At 40.8% G+C, this 22,647-nt stretch overlaps 1 protein-coding gene across 2 annotated transcripts in view; it reads right to left on the bottom strand.

Moving 5' to 3' along the window:
- HMCN1 (hemicentin 1) overlaps nucleotides 1-22,647 on the bottom strand; it is a 327,054-nt gene that overhangs the window by 65,386 nt on the left and 239,021 nt on the right. For both annotated transcript variants that reach the window (XM_073356688.1, XM_073356687.1), the window contains 14 exons: nucleotides 18,539-18,684; nucleotides 17,146-17,296; nucleotides 12,259-12,462; nucleotides 10,674-10,787; nucleotides 9,645-9,826; nucleotides 9,170-9,266; nucleotides 6,307-6,468; nucleotides 4,210-4,323; nucleotides 3,876-4,078; nucleotides 3,521-3,602; nucleotides 3,287-3,418; nucleotides 2,853-3,002; nucleotides 1,758-1,917; nucleotides 495-619 (listed from right to left, as the gene is read on the bottom strand). In XM_073356688.1, the coding sequence (XP_073212789.1) occupies nucleotides 495-619; nucleotides 1,758-1,917; nucleotides 2,853-3,002; nucleotides 3,287-3,418; nucleotides 3,521-3,602; nucleotides 3,876-4,078; nucleotides 4,210-4,323; nucleotides 6,307-6,468; nucleotides 9,170-9,266; nucleotides 9,645-9,826; nucleotides 10,674-10,787; nucleotides 12,259-12,462; nucleotides 17,146-17,296; nucleotides 18,539-18,684 (2,022 nt within the window). The remainder of the gene's footprint in view (nucleotides 1-494; nucleotides 620-1,757; nucleotides 1,918-2,852; nucleotides 3,003-3,286; nucleotides 3,419-3,520; nucleotides 3,603-3,875; nucleotides 4,079-4,209; nucleotides 4,324-6,306; nucleotides 6,469-9,169; nucleotides 9,267-9,644; nucleotides 9,827-10,673; nucleotides 10,788-12,258; nucleotides 12,463-17,145; nucleotides 17,297-18,538; nucleotides 18,685-22,647) is intronic.

Genomic DNA, 22,647 nt, shown 5'->3' with positions numbered 1-22,647 from the left:
ACGTTAAATCAGGAGGATCTGGTACAAAATTATTTCAGATTATTGTTTGGATTAATTTAAATCCCGAGTAAAACAAAGTTTAAAACCTGTTTCACTTCTGCATGACTCTAATTTTAAGAGGGCATAATTTGACTCAGATCAACAGAACTAAGATGGTGTAAAACTGGAGTAATGAAGTGTTCAATTAGGCCCATACAGTGTCTTTCTCCACAAAAAAAAAAAAAGGCATTTTGGGTGGATTTGTTTTGTTATGGAATATACCATAGGAATTGATTTCCGTTTATCCCAAAATTTATTACTCAGCAATGGTTTCAATCATTTTGGTCCTCTGCAGTATGTTATGTTGAACACACTATAATATCTACATCAATAAACTACACATGAATATAGATACATAAGATTACATAGGCAGTCACTTCTTGGCCCTATCATGTGAGTGATAACAAAGTCAGGATAATAAGTCAGACTTCAGTTTGTCACATTTAAAAACTCACCATATACATTCAAGTTGAAAATTCGATCTTCTTCTCCTGCAGGATTAGTAGCCACACAAGTGTATTTTCCCATATCAGATGTGAGCACTCCGAAAATGTTTAAGGTGCTGCCATCTGGAGTCACTCTATAAAAAAGATCATAGAATACAATGAGTTTGTTTGCCAGGTTGTAAGAACAAGTAAATGAACAGCTAGTGCATACATTTCAATCAAGTTACTTCCCCACACGCTTTCTATGGAAATTCAGTACTTGTGGCACTTTACAGACTAAGAAATTTATTTGAGCTTAAGCTTTCATGAGCTACAGCTCACTTCATTGGATGCATTCGGCTGCTACTCTGAAATTCATGGAATTTCAGTTATAAATCTATTACTCTGTCCAAAATTTTAGCTCCCAGAGAAATTTGTTTTTAAATCTATTTTTATGAACTTATTTCATAAAATTCTGGTTTAAGGATTGAGCTGTTTTATCTTCCATTTGGATTCAGTTCCATCCTAACTGCAGTCAAAATGTGTCCATCATTCTCAGAATATTTTTACATACAGCTCCCACCTCAAACCTCATCTGATAGGAACAACTATTTAAATGAGAACCTTAGGGATATTATGTGCCAATCTCTGAAATACTTAAAAGATAGAATCATAGAAGATTAGGGTTGGAAGAGTTCTCAGGAGGTCATCTAGTCCAACCCCTGTTCAACGCAGGACCAACCCCAACTAAATCAAAATAAAAATAAAATGTAAAAATAAAAATACAAACTTTGAGTAAGATATCATGTCACTTTCCCAGATTTGTGTATCTAGTTGTATAGGCCATTGGGGGTACTCTAAGGTGTGCCTCTGGATTGGACCTGATATCCCCACAATTGCAAAGACATAAAGATGGCTTACAAGCAACATTTGTGCCTCCCTATACCCTGAACTGTATCAGCACCAAACAGCTTGTCCTAAGGGTCTGGTACGTGTCTCACAAATCATGTGTGTATTAGATCTACCTTGTGTATAGTGAAGTAGGGAGAAGAGAGGGTAAACAACATCTGTAACACTATTTGGTTAGCTAGATGTATTATGTAAAACAAAACAGATAAGCAACAAATCTACATAAAATTAACAAAATATCTTAGAATTATAGAAATTAAGGACAGAAAAGATCAATGTCACTTACTAAAGTAAGATTGTTCGGGCTCATAGTTTTATAATTCTTCTGCCTATGCCTTGAGGAGGTTATAGACTGAGAGAACACAGGGTTTTATTTTTACTTGCCTTATTCTTTGTGAATCATTGCTGGTAACTGGGTTTCCATCTTTAAGCCACCGAATAGCAGGTCTGGGAATTCCTTTGGCATTGCAGACAAGCCGGATACTTTCCCCAAGGAGGACGCTGACTTCACTTGGCATTTCAGATCCAACGATATTTGGAGGAACTTTTGGAAGAGGGGGTCAAATTCTAACCAGTTAAACTGGGGTAAACCAGGAGTAACTCCATTATTTCAATGGAGTTTCTCCCATTAGATCAAATTAACAGGGTATGTGTATATTCCTCCTGTTGGGATGTTTACAAAGGTGACTAGAAAAATCAACTTCATAATCCTTCCAGTGTGTACAGTAACCTGTTCATGTTCAGCAGATTAATAATAGATAATGCTACCTTTAGCATGTATTATGGCAATGCAAATAAAATCTATTGGATACCCTGATGCAGCAAACACTTAAGCACATACTTAACTCTGAACATGTGAGTACCTCCAATGAAGTTCACAGGATTACTCACACACTGAAAGTTAAGCACATGTTCAAATGCTTAGCATCCCTGGTGACGGAGTGACACATTACTCAGTCCTAACCGTTATTCCGTTACTCCACTGATTTTTTTTTCATAAAGATCATGTGTCACAGTTTTCCTTTATAACCTCCTTTTGGCATCAAACATCACCTGGCAAAAGAGCCATAGCATACCGTTGCTCCTGAAATTCTTTCGGGCTCCACAATGTTCTACTCACATTTTGATTCGTGTAGCATTAGTGTCCAGTGTGATGGAGCCAGTTGCTGTGATCAGCAACAACCATATGGAAACACAATGCAATATAGCAAATAAACCTATTATTTTCAAACTGCAGTATAATCAGACGCAGAGAATATTCTTTTGCATACCAATTTCTGAATGACATTGTAGCAAGGTTTTGTTATCCTTATTTTTTGCTATTAGTTGCCTGATAGAAATAATGGGACTGATTCTCCACTCCGTTATACCAGTTTTATATAGGTAGATCATCTTCATTGTCTTCAGTGGACTTAATACCAGTTTTATGCCAGTGTAAGTAGCCAGTATGATTCTGTATAGTGCACACACATACTGTACCTTGAATGGAAAGGATGTAACTCTTCTGCGCTTTTCCTTCTACGTTTGAGGCAATGCAAGTGTAGTTTCCACTATCTGAATGCTGAGAGCGAGCAATCTGCAGCTTGCTTCCTCCAGACAAAATATGTATTTCAAGTGAGTCAGAGTTTTCTGAAAACACACAGATAAGAAAGAGTTGATTAGTATTAGAACTAGTCAGAAACAGCAAACACGTTTTGTGAAAAAAATTCATCAACATATCAAAAATTTTAAAAGATTTCATCCCGCTCTAGTTCATATAAGGGGTATTAATATGGGGAAAGAGGGAGGAGAAACAAGAGAATATGACCCTCAAAACAGCACAGAAAAGACACACTATGATCTATTATAGGAAAGAAAACGGGGGGGGGGGAGGGGAGGGGGGGGAGAGTGAAACCAGGAAGGAAAAACATTACCTAGATGCTTCCCATTCTTTAGCCATATTAGTGTTGGTGGAGGAATTCCAGTAGCATCACATGCAAAGGTGACAGGGTTACTGATTGTTTCATTGATCCAGTCTTGTTCAGGGCCTTCTATACTTGGTGGCACTATTAAATAGAACAGCAGCTGCATAAATAACGTAGTCACCAAATTCCTCAGTAAACTGACTTTGGTTCAATTCTACTTTAGATAACGTGGTATATGCTCACCATAAACATTAAGATGGAAATTTTTATCATCTCGCCCTGCGATGTTTATGGCTTTACACACATACTGGCCAGTGTCAGACACCTAAAATGGAAAAAGAATTTTTATGTACTGGATCAATTTTCCTGAAGATAACAGTAGACTTTTTAACACTAGAATTCACTAGTGGCCATGGGCTCTGCTATAGTTAGACTTTAAAAAGGCTCTGCTATTTGTAATCAGAACTTGATTCAAAGCTCATTGAATTTAATGGGAAGACTCCCACTGACTTCAATGGTCATTGGGTCAGACCTATAAAGAGCAAAAATAACTGGTCAACAATAGTGACAAGGTGTGCATTAAACTAATTTAGTATACCTCAGCACTCTTGATTTGTAGCATTTGTCCATCTGCTAGCATCTTTATATTTGCAGACTCTGTGATCATGCGTCCATTCTTGTACCATGTGATAACAGGTGGTGGGACTGCATTGGACTCACACTCTAAGGTCACTGGGATTCCCACTCTCACAGTCACCACTACAAGAGATGCTCCACTGTGGTCTTTAATATTCGGGGGGACTGGAGAAAAAGTTAAAAGAATTATTTTCTTCCTTGTTCTGTGGGGGGTGGGGAATCAACCTAAGGAAAAATGGAAGATGTCCTCATTTCGTGGTAATAAATAATATTTAATATTATAGTGAAAAACAAACCGTAAACAGTAAGGAAACTCTTTTTCTTGCTTTCTCCAGCTTGGTTTCTGGCTATACAAATGTATTCACCACCATCTGAGAGTCTGGCTCGAGAAATTTGCAGAGTCCGACCACCTAAAGTGATCCAAAGAGAGAAAGTTAGCTAAAATGACTTCTAGATTTATTCTATATTTATTGTATTCATCTCAAATGAAATTTTGCAATAACGTTTTCTACGAACTGCAATTTAGGCACTAGATTAGCATAAGATTCTAAAGAGCACCACCGCTCTTGCTGACTAGCGCTGCCTAACACTTAGAGAAATGTCCTTAATGAATTACAATTATTGGGTGCAATTCTCGGCTGGTGTAAATGGGTGAAACACCACTGAAGTCAATGGAGCTTTCACTAGAGAATTTGGCCCATTAATACTCTTCTTCACCCTCTTTTCCTTTGCAGCTAGTTCCTCCCTCCTAACACAATCATGGCCTTTCCACTTAGCTCCCCCACAAGCCCTTCCTTCCTTTACTGGTCTAACATGACTTCCCCGTTTGTGGACTAGTTTTGTCCAGATATCTGCCCATAGGCCACAGGCCTGCATCCCAGCTGCCAGTAAGTAAATTACATGTCAGTTATTTCCCATACACCTACAAACATCCACCCCAGCCAATCCATCTCCAGCATGTCAAGTTGGAACCCATAGCAGGGAATTGGGTTCCATTAGGATCTCTAGTTTTCAGCATCAAAAGTGGAGGATTGGGTGTAGGTCAGGGTGGTTTCCTGACATGATTCCTGTGACAAATAGGGCAACTTCCTATAATATCCTTGAAAACCCTTACTGTATTAAGCTTATGTATTATTGTGGGTCAGGATTGCATGTAAACTCTCGAGGGGGGAAATGTGACAGATGAGAGACCTGGGAGTTCAAAAGACTATACAGAAAATGTGCCAGACATGTATGGACTTTTGGCTAGGGAAAAGTTAATGCAAAATTCCCCAACTCCAGTTATGCAAAAACACAGTCTTTTGAAGCTACACCCTCAGAAGAGGGTCATTGTCTGCTGGTTACCAGTTACAGAAAATCAAGGTCAAAGGCCCAAGCTGTATAAAGAGATGGCTGACCTGCCCAAGCTTGGTTTGGGTTCCAGATCAAAGAGAGATGAATGTGTAACCATCAGAGCCCTAAGCTGGAGTTGAGGGTAACCTCTCATAAGCTTTTTAGCATGCCTGCAGGGTATTTTATTGTTTTAATATTTTTCTCTGTAATGCTTTTACTTTAAGAAAAAGCATGCTTGCTTAAAGAAGTTGTTTGGTAACTTATAGCTATAGGCAATACACTGGTCATAGCCCTCAGAGAGGTACTGTCCTTTTAAGCAGTCTGGCTTGCTGGGGATATCACAGCATAAGGCAAGGAGCTATGCATCCTTAAATTCCCCAGTCAGGAGGGAGTGAGACATGGGTCTCTTCCCAAGAGAGGTTACAAGTGGGAGCCAGAAGCGTAAAGCGGGTGCCCTGGATGGACCACAGAGGGGGAATACAGGTGCAGTTACCCTGGAATTGTGACAATTCCTACTCCACTTACTCCCAAATAGATGCTCCCAGCCCTTATTGTCTAAGGTCCCTGCAGTACCTTTGGCCTAGAAACCCTTAGGAAATAATGAATTCCCCCTGGGAATTACCAAGGTTCTTAAGGGTTGAGTTGAGGGGCCAGTTCCCACTGAAGTAAGTGATAGGGTGGTTGTTTTTTTGCCATGTAGACAAATGGGATTTGGATTGGATCCTTAGTTGACAAAGTGACTGCCTCAATCAATCATCATTCCTTTGAAACAGTCTGTGCTATATGAGCTGTCCAACAGTCTGATCCACACCAACACAAACAGTTGTTTGTTCCAATCCTTCCAGTCTGAGTGTTTCTTTTAATAGTGACCCCATTCAAAATCAAAAGAGAGATTCTAAAATATTTTAACTGTAGGAGGCCAGATTTATTACTTGTATAACTCCACTTAATGGAGCTACACCCGGAGTAAGTTTGGCTCCATACATTTTGCTGTCATATTTATCTACAGAAAAGGAAAGGATGAGACCCCAGAATTTACAGAAACAGCAGCTATTCCTCACCAGGCACAATGAGAGCGTTAGTATTCAAGCTGATAGGTTTTCCATTCTTGAGCCAGCTGAGATCGGGAGGTGGGAAGCCAGTGACCTCGCAGGTCAAGGAGATAAAATTATTCACCACCACAGTCAAATTCTCAAAATTAATACCAACAACACTCGGAGGAACTGCAGAAAGAAATACAGTAATAGAACATACCGCAGTGTCAGCAAACAATCCTCCCAAAGACCCTCAAATACCAAAACAAAGCTGAGTTGCTGAGTGCTGTCAAATGGCTGAGTTAAAAACATCTCTCACATCCCATGCACTGATCCTCAGCTTTCTGCAAGTATCTGGAAATACTGTGATTAAAGCCAATCCTGCTCTCATCCCCTTTTCTACAATTCACTAAAGCCTTATCAATGTACCCACAGTTTGTTCCCTGTATGGGAAGTGAGTAATTCCAGATTCAGGAATTTTAAAGCAAATCATTTCTCAGGACATTTGCTCTGTAATATAAAGCTGACTAAGTTGGAGTTTACCCTGTCAGGGTGAACAGGAGGACTATACATCTTTTTGCTGATTTTGTATTTTTATTCCTGTTCTTTCTGCAATATTTTCTTTTTCATTACTGAGAAACCCCAAAAAGATTCCTTCAGAATAGGGTTTTTTCCCTCCTTTCATGTCCAGACAGGTCTGATTTATAACTGGTCAGCTGTGCAGTTTAAAATACTGCTATGTGTGTGGGGGGGGGCCTTCCCAATCACAAATTAATTTAAAGACAAAATAGTTCAAAATTTGGTCGTACTCTGCATTTGCACTTTAAAACAAAATATTTGTAAATATATTCCTCTCATTGAGATCTGAATTCAGGATTCCATGTTTCTTCTGCAGAGCTGATACCAACAACTCTGAAAGAAATGCAGGAGAGAGTTACTGGCTTTCTTTTGGGTGGTATAGCCATTGCAGGGAACACAGATTCTTGATCTTAGAACACGGCAAAAGGATGTGATCAAATGTTCTGGATCATATCCGCCAGTTACTCTCCAGATGTTTTGTGTCATTTCAGTGACACAAAGCAGTGGTTATTAAGTCAGGTTTATGGCTGTTTTGTGACACGGAAGAGGCATACAGCAACCAGAGTCAACTAGTGAATCTGGCTTATAGTTTTAAAATTTAAATATGTGGGTCCTGTGTGGTCAATACATTTGTCCAACGTGAGTATAAAATTCTACCACTAGTGTAAGTGGAGAATTGCATGTACACCATATGTACATTGTCATTATCCACAGATATTTGAAAGTCTTGAAGTTCAGAGATCAGGTTTACAAACAAATGTTTGAAAATCAGGATGGTAAACGAACATTGTAGTTTAAAAACAAAACCTGGACTCAGAAAGTCCAGAAATACTCTGTTAAAGTTCCAACAGCAGTCTTGGGATGTGATCCCAATGGAAAGTCTGCCATTGACTTCAGCTACCTTTGAATCACGTCCTTAACTGTGCCTTGAAATGGAAGAAACCCACTAATTGCCACATGAAAGAAATTTATGCAACATATATGGATTAGATTAAAATAGGCTTTTTTTTGTAAAACTGAAATTCCCATACCCTTTACAGAAGAATAATGGGCTGATCTTGTGAAGGCATATAGATTACTAGGGTCTGTGATTGTATTCAGGGAAGACATGGATAAAGTTGATACATCTTATCTGATGTGTTGAACAAAGTGGGTTATCTAACGGATAAGGGGTTGTGTGTGGATCATATGCAGAAGGTTATGTTATATGCTGAGATCTCTGAACCATACCATGATGGAAAATGTGGATGTAGTCTCCAGTATCTACTTGGTAGGTGTACAAGGTCATAACCCAGTATGAAGTTTTCTATGATATAGTGTATAAGGCAGGTCTTTAGCCCACAGCTGAAAGTTAGAAGGATGAGTGGACATTGGTCAGAAGTAAAGGGGTAGAGTCAAAGTTAGTGCTGAAATCTTAACTGAATATGTCCTTTTTGCAGCTTTTAGTTTTTTAAAATAGAAAATGTTCTAATTTCCTGACTGCACTTACATTTGTTTTATACTCGTCAGTCTGAAAATCCCATCTTTCCAACTTTATTTTATTCCAACAATATCATGCTAATGTTATTTTAAATGGAGTTATGAATATTGTAACTCTATTTCAGCAAAATATTTGTCCTCGGAATTTTTGGGGGGGGGTTAAGAGAAGAAAAGTAAGTTTCTATTCCCGATTATTTTTAAACATTATTTTTCGTTTAATTAAAATGTTAATTTTCAAAATTAATTTTCTTGAAAAATGTTATTTAATAAAAGAATCACAAAACATGTTATTACCCTATATCCTTACAAATAAACAAATCCCTCTAATTCAAATGTGACAGTCAATAAAAAGACATTGCCTTTCACATAAGACAATAAAGATTTTTATATTGGTGCAATTGGCTTCAGTACAGTGGTCCCACTCATGGCCTAGTGCATCACTCCAGAAGCTTTATTTGAGGGCTTATATTGCAGAGACATTGTGCAAGTCCTCTGCAGAGGAGTGAATTTCACCTACATAGAAATATATATGGTAGCAGTGAGCTGGTGCCACAGAGTATCAGCAATACTAAATTCTCCATTCAGCAAGGTACTTACATATGCTCTTACCATTACGCACATGGTCTCATTGACCTTAAGGGCACTACCTAAATGCTGGAAGTAAGGCACGTGCTTAATAAGTACCTTGCTGAAATTAGTGAGTTTAAACTAATGCAGAATCTGCAGACTGTTTACTTGCAATTGAAATATAAGCCACATGAGCAGTAACGCAGCATTAATTTCCTTTATTTGAAAAGGGAACAATCAGCATCTTAGGAATTAGTAATCTTACCATGAACATTAAGGTTAAAATACTTTTTGGCACTTCCGGCTATGTTCTCCACAACACAGACATACCTGCCGGTATCTGTTATTTGGGAATTTAGGATCTAAAAGAGAAAACAGGCTTCAGTAGAACAAATACGAGGTCATTTACAATTAAAACTGCAAGATATGTATTGCTGATGTATTAGTATTATAGGGATAACAATAACCAGTGTCATGAATAGGTTAGCCTAGGACAGTATGCACTCCTGCTACCCACACAGTACCTGCTCTGCCAACCTGCGTGTTTCAATCGCCAGGACAGTCGGCATCTTTCACATTTATTTCTAATTTTGTAGTAATTTAATGAAATCCTCTTAAATGATTTAAAAATAAAGGCCTAATTCTCCACAGCATTTCACCATTTTAATGCCTGTGTAAAGAATAGAGCTGAGAATCAGACCTATCTTTTTAACTGTTCTACCAACACCTTCCACTTTTACCTGTAACATCCTTCCACCAGATAAAGACTTGTGGTGGTCGTCTTCTGCTAGGAGCTGGCCATCCTTTTGCCAAGTTATGCTTGGAGCAGGGCTGCCAGTCGCCACACATTCCATCACTGTGGTCTTGTTCACAAGCACAGTGACCTCTTCAGGCTCATCAGCGCCGTTAATGGATGGTGGCACTACATAGCATGCAAAGCGGAACAAGGAGATTGCTATATAATACCATATAAGCAGTGATTTCTTTGTGAAATTGCCAGAGGAATAGAGCCACATATAGATCTTGCATTTGCAGGTTAAGGTAAAGAGAACTTCACAGTTAATTAGGGAACAATAATAAAATCCCAAGATAAAATACAGCACCAGATCCTCAGCTGGCATAAAGCAGCATAGCTCCAGGGACTGCAATGGAGCTATGGCTATTTACACCAGCCAGGGATCTGGTTCAGAATGGAGAAGAGGGGAAAATTAATTTTCCTGTTGTGAAGTTGAGTTTTTAGAGCCAGGACAAAGGAGGATTTCCCAGTCATTCCCCTCATCCTATTAATGAATCACTGGTTTTAGCAGTTTTGGAGTTGGAAAAAAACTGAGTACACTCAAAGCCAAGGCAAGAAGCACAAAGATTTCCTAAAAAAAGAACAGGAGTACTTGTGGCACCTTAGAGACTAACAAATTTATTAGAGCATAAGCTTTCATGGGCTACAGAGTATGTCTCTGACTGGATCATACAAGACTTAGACTTTGAAACCATCCAACCCAACTTATGGAACAGTCCTACAGACTGTTAGGAGTAACTCCAATACAATTATATAGAAATGATCTAAAAATCTATAGAATTAAATGCCAATTATATAGAATTCTATAGCAGAGATATATATTTTTATTACCTTTTATATGATCTTACTGAGCTATTCTATATAATGCAATCATTCTCTATTAATTTTGGCAGGACTTTTCCTTTAGGGTCTTTTGCAGTAAAAAGTGAATTTGGAATTTTTAAAAATAGAAAATAATGCAACATTAGCTCACAGAGCACTTGGACATCATATTGAATGGAATCTTCTCCAGCGTCATTTACAGCCACACATGTATATCTCCCAGCATCTTCTGCCTGAGCCCGTGGAATCTGTAACACTCTACCTCCTGGAGGAAAAACACATTCAAAATTTAAATCTAAAATCAAGTGATTTCCATCACTCAAACACGCCACATTCCTCTGGAGACCTGAGTCAATGAAGTCATGAATGACTGGGGGCAAAGAGCTGGGGATGTAATTTTCTCCCCATTGGTTTGTCTTGAATGATCACTTTCAGTTCTGGACTAACATAAAGCTTTTTGTTTCATAGTTGCTTTCTCTACATCCAGCTTGGTTTTAGTTGGAGGTTCATAATAAAATGTTGGCAAAGAATTAATTCCATTGGAAAGAATCTACATTCTTTGGAGACATATCAGCAACAGAGCTGTTGATCAATCTAGAAGTGAAACTTTCCACAGTGAGCTAATAGAAAACTTTGTAATTGACTCCACTGGGGAAAGTATACCGAACTGTAGAATATTTGCTCTTTGGTTAACTATGTATGACTAGAAATTTTCACTCTCAGTGCTCAGTTATATATGGTTTTACTCTTTGACTTTCTTCTTTATTTAAAATATTATCCTTTAACAAATTGGTGCAATTCCCTCCCTGCTCAGAGAAGAGAACAAATGTTGGAAATAATACAGATCCAGATTATGGCTGGCCTCTGAACAGATAAGCAAAGATGTGGAGGGCACAAGGAGCCTTCCCACCCATATGCTGTACCGCCACCCACTGCACCGCCACCAGATAAAACTGCTGTGCTAAGTGCAGGAAGTAGTCCCTACTAGTGCTCCCTGGAGCACGAGCTTCTCCAAAGGGATGGGTAGCAGAAGGCCATGGGCCTGATGCCAACCTGTCTGCATGAGGCAGCGGAGCTGATTGCCTAGGCAAGGAAGTGCATTCTGAAGCCTCTGAAGGGGTGCTGCAGCAAAGTGTGCATGGAAGAGCTCTGGGACACATTGTATCATTCAGACAAAATCCCTTTTGGAGCTTCCTCTGGGATGATGTGTTTCTGCACAGCCCCTTACTCAAGGCTGTAGCGAAAGGGCACAATCAAGCCCACAGAATATGAACAAATCACCTATTTGTGCAGGGTTCCATAGGGACTGTTCCATTTTAGGGTTTCCATGGCTCTCAGCTTCAATGGAGAAATGTTACTACTCCAAATGTGATTGTTTTCTTAAAGTGAAACACATAAGGAAATGTAACAACAACAGTGGATTGTAGGTGTTGTTCAATGTCTCTGATGCATATTCACCCATATCTGTCAATCAGCATGTAATAGCTGAATGTCCATATTCACAATCAGTTAAGGGATTATACTTTAAATAAAGAGGGTGAAAAATCAAAAGCATATATAAAGTCTGAGCACTGAGTGTGAAAATTTCCACTCAAGAAAAAATGCATTGAGAAGGATGCACATCCAAAATTATTAGTAAATTGAGAACTTTGAAGATGAAAAATGTAATTGCCATATAAGTGCTAAGTATTATCATTATTTATTAAGCTCATCAGGTGATCCATTAAAATACCCACCTGGCAATATCAGTACTTTATCACTGGAGCTCAGAGGGTAGCCATCTTTATACCAGGTGAGAACAGGAGGGGGCATAGCATTGGTCTCACAATACAAAGAAAGAGGATTGTTGACAATCACATCTTTGGTTTCTCCACCTCTGCCTGTATCTACTGTGTTACCAACTTCCCATGCTCTGCGAGGTTTTTGGAACCTAGGAGGAACTACATTCAGAGAGAAAGAAGAGGTATAGAAGTTAGGATTTTATAGCAGAAATCCATATTTGGACAATCTAGTAACAAAAAAATACTGGAGTTGTTAAATAGCATCTTTGAGCTACACGACAAATAAGCATCCTAAATTAGATCCCATCACATCAGTCATGTACTCCATGCATGAAAATCCCAACGCCCAGCAGCAGTGTGAACTTGGTCATGCAAATAACTTAAGCACTACCGATTAATGTACTGGGCACTTCCTGTAGGTTAATGATTGACTAAATAGGAAGAACTGATTAAAAAAAAAAAAGCCAGGAGAGGACACTACTTCAAGTTAACTGGAAGGTGTTTAGGACAAATATTGTGTTTATCCAAGATTTTCATAAGTGACTAGTGATTCTGGATGTCCAACCTGAGACATCTCAAAGGCACCTGATTTCTTAAGAAAAAGAATTTTTAGAAGTGCCTTATTATTTTACCCATCATCACTGCCCTTATAGCTAGTGTGAGCAAATTAATAGGTTTTCTTTCTCCTGCAACCTTTGTTCAGGCAAAACTTCCTGTGAAATAAAATTTGGTGAACTATGACACAAGAAATCAACCTAACTGCCAGAGCATAGTCCAGTGGCTAGCACGCAGGCATGGGAATGAGGAGAGCTCATCTCTAGATGTAGCTCTGCCAACCACTAGCTGTATGGCCTTGGGTAAGTCACTTAACTATCAGTGCTCATCTTCCCCATCTGTAAATGGAAATATTTGACACTTTCCTTTCTTTGTAAATAGATTTCAGATTTATAGATGAAAAGTACCAAGTATGTTTTCTCTCTCTTATGCTAAACAAGTTATAAAAACATTTCTGACATGAGTTTTTGGAGCTGTCTTTTTTGTTTATGCATACAGTGCCTAGCACAACAGGGCTGCAGACTGGGGCCATTAGTGCTACTGTAGGGAGAAATTTAATATTGATGCAAAAATGATATTAATAAAATTATTATAAATTTTTTAGATTGTTACAAACTTGTTTGCACCTTTACTGAATAGAAAATATAACTACAAGACTATCATAGCCAGGATGCTTGGGAATATAATAATACATACCTTTAGCTGGTTATGTTACAAAATATTTAAGCTAATCAAAGAAATACCAGAAGGTTTCCACTCCTATCTCCCAAGGACAAGCAAACCTTAAGAAGACAAACCACTTAAAATATTCATTCTAAAAAGGAATGTAGAGTGTGTTATCAGGGTCATAAATCTAGGTTTTAAAGTACCCATACCAAGGCCTTTTCTTTTCAAAGGAAAAACTCTGTTTGTGTTTTTGAAACTCCAGGAAAAAACGTGTTGCTGGAAATGTTTTAAACTTTTGTTTATTTCTTAAATGTTGAAATGACAAACACCTTTGTGAAAGGCATGCTTGCAAATACATTAGCTAAATGCAAAGCTCCAAATATAACTCCTAATGTCATTGCTATGTAAATAGTAAAATGCTTTATGTACAACCTGGAATCTAGTGACCTTGTTAAACTGACTACTACTACTAAGAAGCCACGTATGTATAGAATATTTACATTAATGGGGAATTAAATAATTACTGGCAGTGTATAAGCACACCCTCGCTGAACTCAGGAAAACAAAAAAATTATAGTTCCAAAAATCTTCAATGCAGAATCAACTTAAGCTAAAGACTTTCTAAGAGTAACTGAACTTCAAAAGACTGTTTTGAGAACCTAAAACCTTGATATAAAGAACAAGAGTGTTGGTGGACTTGTTGAAAATAGAATTTCTTTTCTGACAAACTCAATAAAAATGAAAGAATATTTCAGAGAATGGAGTGAATAAAAGAAAAGAGTTGATGTCTGATGCTGTCCGGCTACAAGAAGAACAAAGGCAATTAAAGAAATGTTACATAAAGAAATGTTATGGTCCTGGGGCCGGTTTTGTTCAACATCTTATTTAATGATCTGGATGATGAGATAGATTGCACCCTCAGCAAGTTCACAGGTGACACTAAGCTGGGGGGTATGCATATGCTGGAGGGTAGGGATAGGGTCCAGAGTGACCTAGACAAATGGGAGGATTGGGCCAAAAAAAATCTGATGAGGTTCAACAAGGACAAGAGAAGAGTCCTGCATTTAGGACGAAAGAATCCCATGCACCGCAGCAGGCTGGGGACCGACTGGTTAAGCAGCAGTTCAGAAAAGGACTGGGGGATTACAGTGGATGAGAAACTGGATATGAGTCAGCAGTGTGCCCTTGTTGCCAAGAAGGCTAACAGCATATTGGGCTGCATTAGTAGGAGCATTGCCAGCAGATTGAAGGAAACGATTATTACCTTCTCTTTGGCACTGGTGAAGCCACATCTGGAGCATTGACTCCAGTTTTGAGCCCCCCATTACAGAAAGGATGGGGACAAATTGGAGAGAGTCCAGCAGAGCGCAACAAAAATGATCAAGGGGCTGGGGCATATGACTTACGAGGAGAGGCTGAGGGAACTGGGCTTGTCTAGTCTGCAGAAGAGAAGAGTTGGGGGCGGGATTTGATAGCAGCCTTTAGCTACCTGAAGCGGGGATTCCAAAGAGGATGAAGCTTGGCTGTTCTCAGTGGTGGCAGATGACAGACAAGGAGCAATGGTCTCAAGTTGCAGTGGGGGAGGTCTAGGTTGGATATTAGGAAACAATATTTCATTAGGAGGGTGGTGAAGCACTGGAATGGGTTACCTATGGAGGTGGTGGAATCTCCATCCTTAGAGGTTTTTAAGGCCCAGCTTGACAAAGCGCTGGCTGGGATGATTTAGTTGGTGTTGGTCCTGCTTTGAGCAGGGCGTTGGACTAGATGACCTCCTGAGGTCTTTTCCAACCCTAATCTTCTATGATTCTATGATATTCATAAGGTGAAGAGGCTTCCCAGGGCTACCTATGAAGTCATGGAGCCAATGAAAGAATCACAGCAACCTACTTGAATCTAAACAAGCCTAAAAGAGGTGTGTTTTCCTATAATATCGTGAATATGAAGGAGAAGGGTATAAGGAACTCTGAAGTGAGCACCACATGTGCACACATCCCTGCTAAGAGAGCAGCACTACATAACTAATCCTGTTTCTCTCAACAAGCCAACTACCCCAATAGAGAAGAAAAGTAGAGAAGACTCAAAAAGAAACCAACTCAAGGAAAACCTGCCCAAACTTCAACATAGATTGGTGAGAGAAAGTTAACTAAGATACTGCCAAGGAATTAGATTTAAAATTCTTATAATGAGTTTACTGGAATATTGAAAAGCTGTAGAACTTAAAAGACTAACAGTTTCTCCTGTTAATCATCAAATGGTTAGACTATAGATTCCTGGAAAGGAGACAGAGGCTAAACATTTATAAAAAATAGTGGAATTTAAGATCCTTAATATTTATAATTGGTCTGTATTAAGACACCTCATTACATAGCTTCTTCTAAGTACTAGTTTAAATATTTAGTAAAGATTTAGTTTAGATCATATACCTTCAGCAACTATTTATGTATGGCAAATTAACTTGTTTAAGAACAAGTGAAGCCTGTCTAGTTATTACTAACCTAAACAGTAGATAAGTATTTAATAAGGGGACTAGATTAAATGACCTTTGCTGTTCCTTTTGACCCTATGATTTTATGACACTAAAACCGAATACACAGTAATTCTGGGAAACAATATATGTACTCTGGTCTTAATTTACCCAGAGAAAAGTGACCCACAAAAGGTGGGTTCATTCTCAAGGGTATAATCTATTCTCCACAGGGTTAATCTCCACAGAAAGGCATACAAAAGAGATTGTAATGGAAGTAACTAAGTTTATCACTTGTACTCAGTCATGTGTTGTTTTGTTTAATGATTTGTTTTTCTTTAATAATACAATAGCCATGGTTAATAACTGGGATTTGCTTGGTCTTGATCAAGTGTCCCCTATGGCAGGGGTTCTCAACCTTTTTCTTTCTGAGACCCCCACACCCGTCCATCATGCTATAAAAATTCCATGGCTCATCTGTGTCACAAGTACTGTTTTTCAGCATACCCAGTAGATTAAAAGTCAGGGCCAGTGTTAGTGGGTAGAAAACAGAGCAACTGCCCAATGCCCCATGCCCCAGGGGTCCCCCGTGAAGCTAATTTGCTCAGGTTTCAGTTTCAAACCCTTTGTGATGGGGCTCAGGCTTCAGCTTTCTGCCCTGGGCCCCGGGAGTCTAACACTGGCCCCTCTCTGGTTTATTTTAGTGGACCCTCTGAAACCTGCTCACAGCCCCCCTGGGGCCCAGACCCCAGTTGAGAACCACTGCCCTAAGGTATGTAAAAGAATCCTGTGTCTAAACAGTGGGAACCATACCTCTGAGTTGGCAGAAACAAGTAGTAGACCTGGCCTACCATTTCTTGTTTCTCTGGTCTAAATTTTTTTTGTAATTTTTAAAATAACCAGGCCTTCTATTTCTTAAATATGAATAATATATAAATTTAATAAAGAGCTCATACTTAAAATATTTTCTCTTACTAAATACCTAAAAAATTAGAGCAAGCAGGTCAAATTACCCTTGGTCTAGACTGATCCAGTGCGGGGAAAATAAGAAAAGTATAAACAATTTCAGTGCTCCAAACCAAATATTACTAGAAAATGACTCACATTGACAGAATAAGAGAATTTTATTATTATTTTAACTTTGTTTCCCTCTTTACCTTGTATGTTCACATCAAATTCTATTTCATCCTCTCCAGCAACGTTGGATGCCACACACATGTAACGACCAGTGTCTGATACCTGAGCTTCCTTTATCTGCAGAGTCCGGCCACTGGCTTGGATGGTAACATGAGCATCTGGTTTAATAGGCTGTGATTAAATTTAAACAAATTTATAAGTATTAAATAAAATAAATGCTTGAAGTATTAAGAATCATGAAAGTAATCTGATGGTACAGCCATTTTGCTCTAACACACCAGTCAAATTACTTACATCTACCTTGACATGACCACTTGACTAAGCGTTTTAAAGCAAGTTGGGAATAAGAAAACATGTTCTTTTAAACTCAACTCTTTCCTTTTTGATTTCCTTGGCTTTGCCAAGAGTAACAGAAAAATATATCTATTATTATTGTTCCCAGTAACATTAGGAATCACACTCCAGCCAGGAGGCCTGATCCTGTGAGATGCTAAGCCTATTAATGTGCCTATGGTCTAGAATATAGCAAAATGTGTCTATGGCCTAGAATATAGCAAAAAGTCACAGTACCATGATACTAAGCTTACAAACTAATGAAATATATATGATAAATGTAAGTGAAGAAACTTAATGGGAAAGGAGCCCTTTACAGGAATAAAAAGTTATTTACAAAGAAAAAAATATCTACTCTTTCCAAGCAGATGTCTTGCATTATTTTATTTTAAAATGCAATTAATCTGAAGAATGACTATAAATATAATGTTGTGGTGCCCTCAGTTCATTCCCTTTCAACAACTTTTGTACTCAGGGTCTCATTTTTCCCCAAAATCTGCGCATGGAGGGGAACCCCTTTGGAAGGTCAGCTGCTTCTGGGGCATTGTCACCTCTTTTCAGAACCCAGTGGAGGGTTCTCTGCAAGTTCTAGAGAACCAGGGTGAAGAGGGGCAAGGCCAGGATGGCAAAGGGAGGACTGAGGGTGGGACCAGGATGTTACGCCTCTCTCCAGCACAAGCCTTGGGGGGAATCTGCACAAGAGGTAGTCAGCCTTCTGTGCAATGACCACTCAATACGAAGGAACAAGCAGTCTCAGGCAGAGGAAGTTTGGCAGCACTGTCCCACCTGCACTGCAAGTGAACCAGAGGGAGAAGTAGGAGCTCTAGTGCCAGTGTGCAGAGGGACTTGGCCTATAGCAGATTCCCTGAGATCCATAAAATTGTGGAGTAGTACCCACAATCCATAATATTGGGGATGGGGGCAGGAGGAGGACAGCAGGGAGCCATTGATTTCAGTGGTGCAGGATCAGGAGCCATGTGTGCACCTATGGTGCTATAAAAATGTTGATTAAAAATTATGATATTCAACTGCTTCTGTAAGAAAAACTACCCATTAAAAGGAATTAAATTTGTGACTGACCTGTCCATCCTTGTACCAGCTGATAGCAGCAGCAGGAATCGCATGAACTTCACACTCTAGTGTAAGGCTGTTGTTTACTTTGATCTTCACTTCTTTAGGAGAGAGACCCATCCTTGAGATATCTCCTTTGTTAATGACGGGTGGAACTGCACAAAACAAACATCCCAAAGAAGTGAAAGAGATTTCCCTGACTGAATTAACATGTTATACATCATTTAAAATGAACCAGACATAGGGACAGCAAGGATAATAACCATAGAGTAAAAAAATACATGCCTCTGTGATCCTTTTCTCCAAGCACCACAGCTGGGTTATTACAAAACAGCAGCGCTTAACTTTTTGGTGAAAATGCACCAGACTACATTCTTGACTGTCCCACTCTACCATGTAACTCGCTTTCATATTTACCTACTATTTAATCAAAAATAATGAATATTAAAGCCAGTATTTTCAAAAAAACGTGCCTAAAGTTAGGCTTTTGAATTCTTAATGAGTAGAGCTGGTCAAAACTCAGAATATCCTTTCCTTGGGAAATTCTGACATTTTGAAATTTGTTGTCATTCTGATTCAGAATTTTGAAATTTGCCACAAAATGAAATTTTGGGAAAACAATGAGTTTTGGGTCAATGAAAACATTTTGTTCCAGTTTTGACTTGACATTTAAAAAATTATATTATAATTTATAATAAAAAATAAATGTCTACATTCCCACATAAAGTTTTGATTTTGATGAATAGGTATTTTCTGATGGAAGAACATTCCACTGAAAAGTTTTTGACCAGCTCTAACCTAAATAAGCTCCAAGTGAAATTCTATTTCTTTTCAGTGTCACTGTACAGCCTTTCTTAAACGGTGAGCTCTCTGGCACAGAGACCATCTTTACATTATAGTATACAGAGCCTAGCTAGCTCAATGGGACCACAATCCCTGACTGAGTCCTCTAGGTACTTCTCCAATTCAAATAAACAATAATAATAATAATTAATAATAAACAATAAAGTTACAAGATGGGGTTGGGAACAGCCCAAACTCCTTTTCAGTTTAGAGCACTAACCAATGAATGGAAGATGGGAAGCAATGTTTAACTGGGGGCCCAAGCAAAGAGTCTCAGCATTAAAATAGAGTGGAACACTTAGAATATTGGCCCCAAGAGTCTGAAGTACGAGTACTGGTAATAGTTACTAGGGATGGTTGAAATCACTGTTGTAAGGAAGAATCAGAAAGAATTGAAAGTGCTGACACGGAACCTTGCATGGGAAGGGAGGGAGTTGGTGGCATTTTACTACAAAATATAATAATGAGTGGTTTTACCTCACTCAAGTAAAAACTTCCCATTAGATATTAGGCTCTACTTTTAAAAATAGCTCTGGAGTCTGTGGGCTTTCACAGTTCTTCAGCTGTGCAGTATCCATCTGACTTGAAAGCCCAAAAGACAGTTACCTTTTCCGTAACTGGTGTTCTTCGAGATGTGTTGCTCATGTCTATTCCACAATAGGTGTGCCTGCTCGCCACGTGCACCAGTGCCGGAAGTTTTTCCCCAGTGGGGGAGCACCCCCTGCAACCCCTGGAGTGGCACCTGCCTGGTGCAGTATAAGGGAAACTGCATGCTCCCCCCACCCTCAGTTCCTTCTTGCCAGACAACTCCGACAGAGGGGAAGGAGGGTGGGATATGGACTAGACATGAACAACACATCTTGAAGAACACCATTTACGGAAAAGATAACTGTCTTTTCTTCGTCAAGTGATTGCTCACGTGTATTCCACAATAGGTGATTCCAAGCTGTATCTGTTGGAGGTGGGTAGGAGTTCACAAGTTCCCAGGCCGGAGGACAGCCCTGCCAAACCCGGCGTCATCCCTGGTTTGGGAGACGATCGCATAGTGCGAGGTGAACGTGTGAACCGAAGACCTCGTGGTGGCCCTACAGGTGTCCTGAATGGGGACATGGGCCATGAAGGCAGCCAACGAGGCCTGCGCCCGAACACCCGCCAGCTCATAACAGGTACGGATGCACAAAGTGATCCAATTGGAAAGCCGCTGAGTGGAAATCGGCTGGCCCCTTGTGCGCTCGGCCAAGGCAACAAACAGTTGCGAGGACTTTCTGAATGGCTTAGTCTGCTCAAGTTAGAAAGCCAGAGCCCACTGCACATCGAGCATGTGGAGACGGCGCTCCTCACTGGATGCATGGGTCTTGGGCAGAGGACTGGTAGAAAAATGTCCTGCCTTGTGTGGTAAGCGGAGACCACCTTCGGGAGGAATGCGGGGTATGGGCAGAGCTGGACCTTATCTTTATGAAAAATCATGTACGGCGGCTCAGAAGTCAGGGCCTGAGCTCTGAGACTCGCCTCGCCGACGTGATTGCAACCAGGAAAGCCACCTTCCACGAGAGATGACACCAGGAGTACATGGCCAGTGGTTCAAAACGGGGCCCCGTGAGACAAACCAACACCAGGTTCAGGTCCCACTGCGGGACCAGGGGTCTAGAATATGGGAAAAGACGGTCCAACCCCTTGAGGAACCAGCCAGTCATAGAATGGGAAAATACCGTGTGTCCCTACACTGGCGGATGGAAGGCCGATATGGCTGCCAGGTGCACCTTGACTGACGAAGGCGCCAGGCCCTGGGCTCTCAGGTGGAGGAGGTAGCCAAGAATAAGCTGGATCGGGGTGGTCACGGGATAGACACCGTGGTCCACTGCCCATCTAGAAAAATGGGACCACTTTGCCAAATAAGCACGGCGAGTGGAGGGCCATCTATTTTCAAGGAGGACACGCTGAACCTGTTCTGAGCACGTCCTCTCCTCTCCGCCTAACCACTGAGCAGCTCATGCCGTGAGGTGAAGAGCCTCTAGGTTAGGATGGAGGAGGCGGCCCTGGTCCTGAGACAGCAGGTCCGGGTGGAGCGGCAATGGCCACAGCAGAGCTACCACCAGGCCTGTGATGGTCCCATGCCAATGTTGCCTGGGCCACGCCAGGGCAATCAGGATGACCCGGGCCTTGTCCGTCTTTATCTTCTCCAGGACCCTGCTGATTAGAGGGAATGGGGGGAAGGCATAGAGAAGCCGCCCTGACCAGGACAGGATAAAGGCATCAGAGATAGCGTCCTCCCCCGCCCCAGCTCCCTCCGAGCAGAACTGGGGACATCACCAGTTCTGTCAAGTCGCAAATAGGTCCACTTGGGGAATTCCCCACCTTCGGAAGAGCCGGTGGGCCACTTCCGGGTGGAGGGACCACTCATATTGCGAGGAAAAGTCCCTGCTCAAGTGATCCACTCTCTCATTCCAGGCGCCCAGTAGTTGGAAGGCCTTCAGTGGATGTCGTGGGATATTCAGAAATCAACAGCCTGAGGGCTTCGTGGCAGAGGATTGGGCCCCGCCTTGCCTGTTGATATAGAACATCGAGGTCATGTTGTCCGCAAGGACCCTGACTACCTTGACCTCCAGGTGCAAGCAGAAAGCCACACAGGCCAGGCGTACCGCCCTGAACTACTTGACATTTATATATAGGGTCAGGTCTTGGGCCGACCACAGGCCTTGGGTCTGAAAGTTCCCCACATGGGCCCCCCAACCCAGGTCCGACATGTCGGACACCAGCTTCAATGACGGGGCCCTGTCCCTGAATGGGACCCCTTGGAGCATGTTGTTTGGGGCGGACCACTACCATAGGGAGGTGATCACAGAGTCCGGCACGGTGAGGACCTTGTCCATCCTGTCCATGGCCTGGGAGAACTTCGAGGCCAACCAGAGTTGGAGGAGCCTCATCCTGAGTCTGGCATGACGGACCATGTATGTGCAACGCTAACATGTGACCCAAGAGCAACAGGCAAACCCTGGCTGTTGTCACCGGGAACTTTGAGACCGAGTCCATGAGACCTTTCAGGGTCTTGAATCTGTCTTGCGGGAGAGAGGCTGTGGCTGACGCTGAGTCCAGGAGAGCCCCGATAACCTCTATATGTTGGACCGGGACTAACATGGATTTGGTGCCATCTACCAATAGGTCCAAGGCGGTACACGTGGACAGTAGGAGTGCCACGTGATCCCTCACCTGAGACCAGGAGGTACCCTTGACCAGCCAATTGTCCAGATAGGGAAAAATCTGGACCCCCCTACAGT

Source organism: Lepidochelys kempii, chromosome 8 (genome assembly GCF_965140265.1).
Source record: "Lepidochelys kempii isolate rLepKem1 chromosome 8, rLepKem1.hap2, whole genome shotgun sequence".
NCBI classification, from domain to species: Eukaryota; Metazoa; Chordata; order Testudines; family Cheloniidae; genus Lepidochelys; species Lepidochelys kempii.
This window is presented reverse-complemented; position numbering and strand designations above follow the sequence as displayed.